General features: G+C 35.5%; 1 protein-coding gene across 2 annotated transcripts in view; it reads right to left on the reverse strand.

The window, feature by feature from the left end:
* LOC110459485 overlaps window positions 1-13,220 on the reverse strand; it is a 78,680-nt gene that overhangs the window by 61,107 nt on the left and 4,353 nt on the right. Inside the window, exons 3-10 of one of the 2 annotated variants that reach the window (XM_021511776.1) lie at window positions 12,793-12,949; window positions 11,084-11,262; window positions 9,294-9,454; window positions 8,441-8,571; window positions 7,208-7,334; window positions 5,422-5,624; window positions 5,039-5,113; window positions 4,023-4,091 (exon numbers count right to left, since the gene is read on the reverse strand). In XM_021511776.1, the coding sequence (XP_021367451.1) occupies window positions 4,023-4,091; window positions 5,039-5,113; window positions 5,422-5,624; window positions 7,208-7,334; window positions 8,441-8,571; window positions 9,294-9,454; window positions 11,084-11,262; window positions 12,793-12,949 (1,102 nt within the window). Of the gene's footprint in view, window positions 1-4,022; window positions 4,092-5,038; window positions 5,114-5,421; window positions 5,625-7,207; window positions 7,338-8,440; window positions 8,572-9,293; window positions 9,455-11,083; window positions 11,263-12,792; window positions 12,950-13,220 lie in introns of both variants that reach the window. The other variant, XM_021511768.1, reaches the window with a different exon arrangement.

Raw genomic sequence — 13,220 nt, forward strand, 5'->3', positions numbered from 1 at the left:
AAGTATGCTTTAATCTCTGTAAAGTATTGAAAAAATATAATTATCAAGTATCTCAACACGTTCCTTATTGACACATATTCTACATGTACACGTAGTGGTTTTGCCATACAGTTTATTGTGTGTGATGGTTAATATGACTTCCTAAATGTTAGCGTTTGGAGACAGTGAAAGTGGGAAAGAGAGTATACATAGATTTATATTCATGGTCTAGAAAAAAAATGGCCAAAGACATTGAGTTGTTTAATGTAATAAATAAATTCACAAACGTTTCCTTTTTATATTCGCGTGTAGTTTGTCATTGCATATATGCACTTTATGTAAACATTTGAAAAGGGATATTCGTCTCGTGAATATTCCTTTTTACAGAAAGGTTTGTCCCATTGTTGAGGGAGTGTTTAGCCCCGTACCACCTGTACCGGTCACGGGAGAAGGCTGTGATAAATTGTAAAAACTTGTGCCCCATCCTTTGTTTAATTTTATTGGCAACAAATTTATGTTAAAAGCTAAATAAATTTAAATTCTTAATATTGGCAAGTGTGCAATTAACTTCTGATGATGAATAATTACTGTTCAATAAGTTTGAATACGGAATTAGAAATCATATAACTTGGTTTCATAGTGCGGTAAGAAGTTGCAGTTGCCTGACGGCCCCTCTCTGAGGGCCCCTTTGTAAACCGTTTCATCTCGCTCGCACCACTTGTGTTTGCTGCCTAATCAGGTGACGTTATCGGCGCTATTTTTAGCCGGGCTTTCCCGAACAATTCAAGTGGTCAAACTGGACATTTGGAACGGACTATGAATATGGGGATAGCGAGGTAACATAAGTGGAAGTGCATACAATACATACATTCATTAAAAAAAAAAACGCCTTTTCACGTGATGTCCCTTTAAAGCAAGAATGTTCAGTGTTGAATCCAATACTACTTTTATAGAAACAGATGGTTTCTAGTTATATCAAACAAACCTATTCCCAAGATAACAGTAATGTATTAATGTATTGGGAGTTTCCTCTGCCACATATGTACCTGGTAGTTCCTAATATTCAAGTATAAATTGTAAGGATGTTGGAATTACTTCCCTTTACAAAAAAATAAAATCTACTTCTTTGAAAACAATACAAAAACTACAGCAGCATAGTACATGAATACCAGATATTTTATTAGAAAATGTATGGAAGGTTAAAATGATTTTTTTTAATATGCAGACATACATTTCAATGTCATGGTTATGTCAGTTATTATTTTGCTCCAATGTTAGGTATGCACCGATGGTTAAAAGGGAGACAACTGTAATTGTTGAGACACAATTTCCAGACCTATATGATGGTAAAAACCATTATGTAACATGTGGATTGGTTTTACTCTTAAGTTCCTTTCATCTAAAAGTTGAATATCAATGTTTTCTACATATGCTGGATTAACATTGATATTCATCTAAAAACTGAATATCAATGTTTTCTACATATGCTGGATTAACGTTTTTGACGTATCAGATTTGCTGTAATTTCCTTGTATGGTAGCTGTTTACACATTGATAATGTTAGAATAAGACAATCTCCTAAAACATTGAAAATATCAGTTCAAAACAAAGCATTGAGAAAAATTTGAGATTTGTATTCAGTAAAGAAAACATAATTTGAGAGCTCCAGAGGCTTTCCGTTGCCTTTACAAATAAATCTATAACCGATTCTAAGATGACTTATAAATGCAGGTTTATAGCACCATACATGCACTGTATTTGTTGCTGTTGTAATTTACTATTTACTCAACAAGACGACCAATTAAACTGTTACTTGGTAAGAAGATTTTCTTAGTAATTGGTTACTAAATTTGTTTTGATCACTCTTCTTAAACCCCTGCCAACTTTGCTGTGTGGGGGATTACAAACTGATGCATCATGGGAAGGAAATTCAGTGTGTGTAAAAGTAAAATTTCAGATGTGATGTCAGACCCTGCAATTCTGGGTGATGCGGGTCACTACTAAATATGTTAGAAATTCTAATGACCTGTCAGGATACAGTGTACACGAGAATGTAAAAGTTACGCCCCAAAATCTGGTTCTGATCCACACAAAGCAGGTAACTCAACAGGTTATATTTAATAATGAACATTTCCTAGTTCATTCTTTTAAGACAGACAAACTTTAACTACCATGCAATGGCTTGTTTCTCCTATTTAAGTATGATGTCAAGTCATATTCCCAAACTTTTCTCAAACCAAATCAAGCAAGTTCCATTTGTTGCGGCCTTTTAATTCCCAGAACCACTCGACCATGTCAGCAATCAGGGACAGAATCTGTCTTTGAGACGTTTCTGTGGCAGATACGTTATGCTGGTTGTTAATCAAAAAGGTGCTTCAGGATGTGAATTCTGCTTGTTGATTTTTTTTTTATTTCAGTGATGACCACACCATTCTATCAAAGAAATAATCTAAGCTTGCACGTGATATTTAAAAGGGTTATCATGCAGAATCTATCAACAAATAGAAGTGGAGTATGATGAATTACGATTTTGCTTAACTTCAAACTTGGGTGGAAAAAAAGTTTTTATATATTGAACGTGCTTACTAATTTTCATAGTAAAAAAATATATTTAAGCAAGTTTTCTTGCAGAATTAAACAAGAGCGTGTATGAATGGACACTTACCATAAAATAAATCATGGGAAAATCAAATTCCATAAAAGATTTGCAACTTACAACCTTTTGATTCTGATTATCTAATTATGATTATTTTAAATATATAATATATAAAGTTATTACCATATTGTGCCGTTTAATTTTCAAGGAGTTTATAAAACTTCAAACTTAAATTCAAGGGTTTTCAAGGCAAGATTTCTATAGGTTTTCCATTGCTTACTTATATTATTCATGTCTTTTAAACGCCAAACAGAATCTTGATGACCTCATTAGATCAGGTAGCAATATGCAATCAGGTAATATGTTGAAATTAGGAAAAATTGACGTAAACTAGAAAATGTCTGTAAGACATAAATGCCCCTGCTGACATGTGAAATTAGTTTCAGTGTTCTATAAACAGTTACAACCACTTTGATCTTGATACCCTGTAACATGCACACACACAAGGTACTACACTTAAAGTTGATTATAATATTCATGTTTTTTTCTGTATGTTATTACCATTTCCATAACATATTAAATGAAGTTGCTAAGTGTTTAAATTGAATCAGTTGATGATTTTCTATATATAGCAAGTGTGACCTCGGCCTTGACCTTGGATCCCTGAAATACAACGATGTCCGAAGTATACCCATACTTGACCTTTGTATAAAGTTTGACCAAAATCTGTCAAAGAATGAAGTTGCTAAGTGTTTACATTGAATCGGGACGGGACGGTAGTCGGTCATGCGACGCGACGCGACGGGACATGGGTAACACTATATGCCCCCCCCCCCCTTTTATGACGGGGGCATAAAAATGCCAACACAGATCAATAATGAGATGGACTGTTTCAGGGAAAGAGGGATTGACCTGTCTTTTGAAATCAGAACAATTTATGGTTATAAACTTTTCATTTGGTTTAAATTTAACAAGATTTTTTCTACTTGCAATGAAAAGTTAAACAAAACTATGAAAGCCAAAGTAGGGAAATTAAATCTAGAATTGTAAAGTGAATTTCACTTAATATCACTTCTCATTTGTCAGCAGGTAACATGATATTCAGTGAAACATGACATTAAATGATGTGACATTAATGTACTGTTTTGGGAAAGGTGCCTTATTATACAGTCGATCAACACAAGACCACTGACCCTCTCTTTGTAATCCCTGTTAGTCACAGACTTGTTTTCTCTTCTGTAAACTATTGCAATGTATCTTGATTGTAATAAAGACAGATGAAAAGTAAATAAGGCAGAGACACAAACACTTGTTCAATCATCAGAAGGGTTTATACCAGTTAGTGACTACAGAAATGGGCCAGTTTAACATTACATAAAGAAACCAATTCCTTGAAGAACGGAATAAAGAGCTTGCAGAAAATCAATAAATACAAAACTTGACCTACCTTTTTAAAGGCCACTGGAACATCACAGCTAGTTTCATCATTCAAGACATCTGCCCATTTCACATTTTTCTACAAAACAAGTTTTTTAAGAATTGTGTTTGGTGTAAGCTTAAAATGTCTGATGTATATTACTGGTAATATATATTCACACACATCATTAGTAGAGCAATATATATCTGTTTTCATGAATTCCAGTACTCACCACGAAGTCTCCCCGATCATAGTGATTGAAATAGTACCAAAAGATTTCTCTATCCAACTCCATTTCAAACATGAGTGCATAACTATTTTTAAGATGAAATGTAGCAGGATGATGTAAAACAGTTCAAATGATATCCTATGACAAATGATGTCCTATGACAAATGATGTCCTATGACAAATGATGTCCTATGATAATTAATATCCTATGAAAAATGATGTCCTATGATAATTAATATCCTATGAGAAATGATGTCCAATGATAATTAACATCCTATGACAAATGATGTCCTATGATAATTAATATCCTATGACAAATGATATCTTAAAACATAGGATATCATTTGTCATAAGATATCATTTATCATAGGACATCATTTGTCATAGGATATCATCTACAAATGTACAAATGATATCCTATGACAAATGATATCCTATGACATTATCCTATGACATGATATCCTATGACAAATGATATCCTATGAAGCTAACAGATGAATGATATCAATGGACTAACCAGAGGGTAAAGATTTATTGGGTCCTATGTTCAGAAATCAAATGTCTTAAGCATACAGGCTCTATTTTCACGAATGCACCTTACACAAAATTTAACTTAAGATTTTCATAGGAAGCAAAACTACAGGTGCAAACAATTTCTTCACTTGGGATTTTCCTTAACTCAAAAATATTTACTTTCAGTATTTTCCTAAGTTAAGGAATCTTTGTTCAAATGTCAACAAATGGCCTAGATATCTTTGAGAGAGTCAGCTTGGATATCTGTTTGGCTTATACTATGCCAATCTGTAGATAGATATACCTTAGAGGATGATTTGCAGCTATAGGGTGCCCTCCTAGAACTGCCCTGTGCCTCCCGTGTCATCACCCTTTTAGGCTGAAAGTATACAAAAAACAATTAAATTCAAGTATAGTTCATTGTGGTATGGGGCACTAGTCCCTTTACAACACAAATTAACTCATATTTTGTAATAAAGTGTTTTCCAAATAGTTTATTACAGGTTGAAATTAGGTCTGCATAACAAGTAAGGTAATATTTTTGCACTGATATAACTTGTTTACATAGAACGAAATTACATTAGAGTTGTCTCTTCTTACCTTGTATACTGTTGAAGTCAATTATCTATAACACTTTATAAATTATGGCATACACAAGATTATATTCGGAGACCCTTTGTTACGTACCGTTCGGGAATTAACATCAGCCATTTCCTCTTTGTCTGTCGGAGCATTGGGATGAGGGCTGCGTAGATTAGACTGGATCTGATACGATTTATAAATTGAGTTTCTAATAGGGGCAGCCACTGTCCTCCCAAACGGAGACTGGACAACCTTGGGCATCTGCTGGCTGTGGTTGTACCTGTCCAGGACATTGTTCACTGACTCATCTGGGGAAGACAGCAATGCACTTGATAATGAAACAACATAGGGAAGACTTATTGTGAATAAGTTCACAAAAGTTGAAATTAACCTTAAGTAGTATAATTTGCAATCTGCTGTGTTGCTTGTAACCAATTATTAAGGGTCAAATTATATTTTCATTTTAGCTATATGACCATGAATTATTGATAGTTAGCTACTTTACTCAAGCTAAGCTTAGTAGCATGGCCCAATATATCCTTACTTTGCTTGCCTAGTAACAAACACTGTTTCTGACGATTGTGTAGGTTGTGACACAAACAATGTTAATAAAGAAATCAGAGGGATCAGAAAGTCGTGATTCCATCATAGGATTATTTCCTGCATTCTATTTGACAAGTTGTTTTGTTGAGAAGTACAACTGTTTTGTAGTTTTTCAACATTCAAAACAGGAGACACACCAATGGTTTGATGCTTACCTGTGCAGGTGTGTACAATTTTGTTTTTAAGGTACTAACCAAAAGACAGAATTCGGAAAATTCTTATAGCCTGACCTTTACTTTCAGAGAAGATGAATATAGCCCGACATATATCTACTAGCCCTGACATAATATCTACTAGCCCTGACATAATATTTACGTATACTAGCCCTGACATAATATCTACTAGCCCTGACATAATATCTACTAACCCTGACATATATCTACTAGTCCTAGCCCTGACATAATACCTACTAGCCCAGACATAATATCTACTAGCCCTGACATAATATCTACTAGCCCTGACATAATATCTACTAGTCCTAGCCCTGACATAATATCTACTAGCCCTGACATAATATCTACGTATACTAGCCCTGACATAATATCTACTAGCCCTGACATTATATCTACTAGTCCTAGCCCTGACATAATATCTCCTAGCCCTGACATAATATCTACTACCCCTGACATAATATCTACTAGCCCTGACATAGTATCTACTAGCCCTGACATAATATCTACTACCCCTGACATATATCTACTAGTCCTACCCCTGACATAATACCTACTAGCCCAGACATAATATTTACTAGCCCTGACATAATATCTACGTATACTAGTCCTGACATAATATCTACTAGCCCTGACATTATATCTACTAGTCCTAGCCCTGACATAATACCTACTAGCCCTGACATAATATCTACTAGCCCTGACATTATATCTACTAGTCCTAGCCCTGACATTATATCTACTAGCTGTGAGGGGAGGGCGGTAAGGGACACACTGGCACTACCAGTAAATGATGTTGAATGGTCACTTATAAAGAAAACAAATTGACAACTTTGTTTTTTGTGGAGTTTGGTGGGGTTTTTTGCAGAAAAGGGGTCCCTATAGACAGGGTCACTTAATACAAGAATTGCTCAGACAGTTTGATCGTATCTGCATATTTTTCAATATTATTGATACACAAAACTGACAAATAAAACAATGTGTGCAGTATTGACAAATTCAAGTTTATGCTTTCTACATTAAAATGCAAAGCTTCCAACTTTAGGGATTAGATATATTGCTTGTGATAAAAAAAAACACCCAAAAACTACATGTTGTACAGACAAAGTAGCTACTACCTGTAGGTGTTTGGAGTTTAGCACCCTTGGAGTCCAGTTTGGACAACAACAGGTTCTGGTAAGCTGTCATAGCTTTGGCCATGGACATCCTGTCTGTCTGTGGAACGTAGTACAGTGACTGGCGGATCTGCTGTCAAACACATTCAATGGGTTATAAAGGTTTGTTCAACATACAGAAATCACACACCAGGCTTGATGTTGAGTTTGACAATATAGTTATAAACATGTTTGCAAGACATAACTAAGAAATTAGATCTCTACAGTAAAGCCTGTTTATTATGAACCCCATGGGATGTAAGAAATAAGTTCTGCACAGAAATTGTTTTTTTTATAACAAACCACAATGTGCAATGTGACTTCAGAAATAAGTCTCTACAGTAAAACATTGTTTATTAGAAACCACAGGCAACCCTATTTGTTAAGAGTAAAGCATGTTAAAAACAAACCCTAAGGGATTAGTTCTCTACATTGAAATATGTTTATAATAAGGAATCCTACAGGACCTACTATGCTATCATCGTTTCTGCATTTAAAATAGATATACGTATTGTTATAATACAAAGCAATTGGGCTCTAATGTCTGTGTTCTGTTGTTTCAAAGGTTCAGCAGCCTTCTGTTTATAGAATCCTAATGGAATTCAGTAGTCCCCGGAAAAAATAATCAAAATTAAAAGTAAAGATCACTGAAAACTTCCACATGAGGGTGATCAGCCATGTTTATTGTGATGTTATCCCCTTTTATTACATACTTACTAATAAATACGGGTTTTTTGTATATGCGATACGACACATTTGCTCTAACCCATATCAGCCCTCGCCGTATCACACCCCAAAACCTGTATCAGTACCTGCCGTATCACACCCCAAACCCATATCAGCCCGCAAAATCACACCCCTTTTGGAATTATTTTTCGTTTTTCAATATTTCAAAAAGATAAATTGATCATAAGATAGTAGTTTTTATTAGTATAAAGTATGTAATAAACAGAATAAAACACACCTTTTTCCATATCACACCAAGTATCAACCCTCGACCAATATCAGCCCTCGGGCCTACGGCCCTTGGGCTGATATTGCAGTCTCGGGTTGATACTGGGTGTGATATGGAAAAAGGCGTGTATTATTCTCTATTTAACACACTAGTTGTGCCATCATCAGTCAGGTGCACTTTGTATTGTGTTATTATTTTTCCACCAATTTTAACAGCTTTTGAAATAGTAACAAGCATGAGACCTGTGTTGGTCCTGCAGTGGCTGCTGGACCGGCGTATGTGAACCGTCCCTGATCCTTGTTGTCAGTTACAGATATCCCCGTCTCATTCAGGATGCTTTCCATAGCCTGGTTATCTGGCTGGAACTCTGACTCTATAACACAGACTGTATACTTATACTTGACCATCTTAGTATAACACATACAAAATCATCACAACTGGATCACCCCACTAACACAAAACTACCAGCACTTGACTCCTCTCCCTCCCAAAAAACATTGATACTTGACCATCTGTCTCTAACACAAAACACACTCCAACCTATTAATCCTAGCATACCATCATGCCTAAGCTCCCAAAATCACAAACATTACGTCAAGCATTGGTATTTTTGAATTTAAAGGGACCTGGACTTTGAATTTGATATACATATTCTCGATTTCATTAGTCCTGATTTTTTTTAAAAAAAGGAAGAAACATGAAGTTTTTCCTGCTTTCGTACTTAGGTGTGACAAATAAAACTATTTCCACACTGAAGTAAAATTATATTTCATCAAATAGATATTAACATTATCATCTATATATCAGTGCATGCCAAGTACCAGTAGTACGATAAATTCATTATCACTGGTTGTCAGTATGAAACGAATCAAGAGGTAGAGAACGACTTGAGAATGTATCTTTCTCAAAATAGAAAATCTGCTCATGTCATGTGACATCTTGAGTGGTCACTTGATTTTATCCGCGTTCTTGCGATGAGAAAATTGTTCTCACTCACAAACCCGGAAAACACTTTGATAATCTACAAATATATACATATGTGTAAAATATATAATAGCACTGTCTATTCTGTATCAAATCACACCATTCACACACCTGCAGATTTCTGAAACTCTTTTGAAAACTCAAGTGCTTTCTTGGCACTTCTGCTACGGCGACGTCCATTTTGTTTCTGTTCAGGATCGCATGCCAACTCTCCGAATACTCTCCTCTTCCCAATGCTGTGGGCACTCCGACTTCGCTTCATCTTACCAGCGCTGGAGAAAATGTAATGTAATCCAACGCACGTTCAAATGAAAACAATATACATGATGTCATTTAATTCAAGATGGCACTGCAATGTCATATTGAACATGATAGTCATACATTATGTCAAAATGTTGTCATTTTAACTTGAGAAGGTTAAGTTACATGCATGGATACCCTTTAAACTGAGAATCTGTAAAACTGAACCCATTTTAGTTAAAAGCATCATAACTGTTTATTTCCAATATCTATAAAACAAGATGAGTGGTCACTTTCTATTATATCACCTACATAACTTGTAAAGTTCTAGTACAGTCCCTTGGATACTCAGTGCTGGCTGTCTATTATATCACCTACATAACTTATAAAGTTCTAGTACAACCCCTTGGTTACTCAGTGGCCGCAGTCTATTATATCACCTACATAACTTATAAAGTTCAAGTACAGCCCTTCGATACACTGTGTTCGCTGTCTATTATATCACCTACATAACTAATAAAGTTCTAGTACAGCCCCTTGGATACTCAGTGGTCACTGTCTATTATATCTCCTACATAACTTATAAAGTTCTAGTACAACCCCTTGGTTACTCAGTGGCCGCAGTCTATTATATCACCTACATAACTTATAAAGTTCTAGTACAACCCCTTGGTTACTCAGTGGCCGCAGTCTATTATATCACCTACATAACTTATAAAGTTCTAGTACAGCCCTTCGATACACTGTGTTCGCTGTCTATTATATCACCTACATAACTTATAAAGTTCTAGTACAGCCCCTTGGATACTCAGTGGTGGCTGTCTATTATATCACCTACATAACTTATAAAGTTCTAGTACAGCCCCTTGGATACTCAGTGGTCGCTGTCTATTATATCACCTACATAACTTATAAAGTTCTAGTACAGCCCCTTGGATACTCAGTGGTGGCTGTCTATTATATCACCTACATAACTTATAAAGTTCTAGTACAGCCCCTTGGATACTCAGTGGTCGCTGTCTATTATATCACCTACATAACTTATAAAGTTCTAGTACAGCCCCTTGGATACTCAGTGGTGGCTGTCTATTATATCACCTACATAACTTATAAAGTTCTAGTACAGCCCCTTGGATACTCAGTGGTGGCTGTCTATTATATCACCTACATAACTTATAAAGTTCTAGTACAGCCCCTTGGATACTCAGTGGTGGCTGTCTATTATATCACCTACATAACTTATAAAGTTCTAGTACAGCCCCTTGGATACTCAGTGGTGGCTGTCTATTATATCACCTACATAACTTATAAAGTTCTAGTACAGCCCCTTGGATACTCAGTGGTCGCTGTCTATTATATCACCTACATAACTTATAAAGTTCTAGTACAGCCCCTTGGATACTCAGTGTTCGCTGTCTATTATATCACCTACATAACTAATAAAGTTCTAGTACAGCCCCTTGGATACTCAGTGCTGGCTGTCTATTATATCACCTACATAACTTATAAAGTTCTAGTACAGCCCCTTGGATACTCAGTGGTCGCTGTCTATTATATCACCTACATAACTTGTAAAGTTCTAGTACAGCCCCTTGGATACTCAGTGGTCACTCTCTATTTCATGAGCTAATTTTCCTACAGCTTACAGGCCCTTGGCTTACCTTGGTTTCTCTGTGGCCACTGTGGCTCGCCCTGTGATACGATTCTGTCCGACCCCATGGTCATTTAAGATTGTCTCTAAGGCAAGCTGGTCAGCCTCAAAATCAGGCAGACTCTCTCCATCAGAGTCACCATTGTGTGTAAATCTGGTCCCCGGGCGTGTCACTTCAAATTCTCGAGGCTGTGAACACATTATTTATCAAATTAATCTGTAATCCTTAAACAATGCACTTTTTTACTTCATAAAATTTTCTTTGCATTTCTTAGAAAATTGGATGTAATGGGAATAATCTAATAAATCACAACCACTTTATGCAGTGGCCCCATATAACTGTACATAGGGGACAGAGGAACTAGTTAACTGGCCTCTTAAACATAAAACTATGAAATCCTACTTCATAGATCAAGCATTATTCGAATACGCATATTTGTCAAATTTTCTCTTGGTCCAAACCGTGTTCTTATGGGTCGAAGTTAGACTAAGTGGGGGTTTTCTTAACCATATCACAGTGTTCATATTTATGCACTTGTGATGCAATAAATCAGGCTTTGACATGCTTTAATAAATTACCATGCATCGTTCTGATGCAATGTATTTCAAACAATAATGCCAAATTGTCACAATTACTATTTTTCTGGTGAAAATAAAATTTCATACAAATGCTGGCTTATTTGTTTTTTGAAGTGCAAAAACGTACCCCAATGAACTCAGTTATTTGAGTTACTGCCCTTCGATTGAAGGTGGCACTCTCCTAGTTCAGCACTAGGAACTGTTCAAATGTGACTACAGTTATTGACTTAACCACACTTGAGAAGTTTCAAGTGACATTTTCAGCCGACATGTAATAACGGAGCTATCTAAGTTTGGCTTTATATAGGTGTACAAACCCAAAACAGACGTCCCTGAACTGAAGGATCACCAGTCCAAAAAAAAAGACGTTTTAACTAAAAAATTTAACATTCCCTTACCAGGTGGCTGTAAGATTTTAAATGGCTGGTATTTGAGGAAAACATCATGAAGTGTCATGTATGTATAGATATAGAGCTAGGCAATCCATGCCATGTTTATGCTTTGTGTGGCTCATCAAAATGTCAGCAATCCGCATAAGAACGACACCCAATGAGTGATAAACACAAGAAAAAGGTTGTAGTAATACATTTGACTGAAATATAGCTGTAATTTCATTAAAATAAATCCTTGGTATTTGATTTAAATGTACTCAATATAACAAAACATGTTGGAACTGGAGATGACATCTATTGACTATAACATATAATATTTGTTGGAATTCAGCAATAAAATGTTTGATGAAATTCAATGAAACTTTTATTTGTCCACAATTCATTTAGCTCTACATAAATTTCATGAAATTGAAGATTTACATGTTCATTTCAATGACTCAGTGACTCAGGGACTCAAATTATGTTTGTTCTACTGTAATAGATTGAATATATATCTGAATTTAAGAAAAGTAAGTGTTCCTAATACATTCAATACAGCTGAACTACTCACCTTAATTCAGCTAATTAGTGGCTACATTTATACCAATACAAAGCTTAAATCTACTTAAATGATGTGACCCCCAAAAACTTATAATGACTCCCTGAATTGACCGATAGAGGGTCAATCTGAGCCCTGATTTTCAACATTAAAATGAACACTGTATATAAACAATGAAACTCTACTTTAATTGTCTTCATATATACATACCACAGTGCAAGGTTTCTTGCCAGAGACTCTTCCTGTCTCAAATTTGTCCTGCCAGTCCTTGTGGATCTTGTTGAAGTTTGGGGCGGGGCGTGCCTTGGGACAGGACCCTGGGGTGGGAACCGATTTCTTGGAATATTTCTGGGGCAGAGGCAATCGACTGTAACAATGAACATAGTCTTATGTACATGAAACCAAAGTAAGGTATATAATTTGGTTTTGAAAAAAAACATTATATTTAATGTAAGGAATAAATGTTGTTGTATTACTTTGTGTTGATTAACTTTTTTTAAGGTAAAGATGTAGTTGTGACCTGAACTTATACTAGGCAATAAATATGGCAGAGGCAAAACAGAATTTTCATTTCAATGATTCTTTCATTTAAATATTTTTTTTAGAAAACATGTCAGACATTCATTATTGAGAAGACA

Source organism: Mizuhopecten yessoensis, unplaced genomic scaffold, assembly GCF_002113885.1.
Source record: "Mizuhopecten yessoensis strain PY_sf001 unplaced genomic scaffold, ASM211388v2 scaffold1313, whole genome shotgun sequence".
Classification (NCBI taxonomy): domain Eukaryota; kingdom Metazoa; phylum Mollusca; class Bivalvia; order Pectinida; family Pectinidae; genus Mizuhopecten; species Mizuhopecten yessoensis.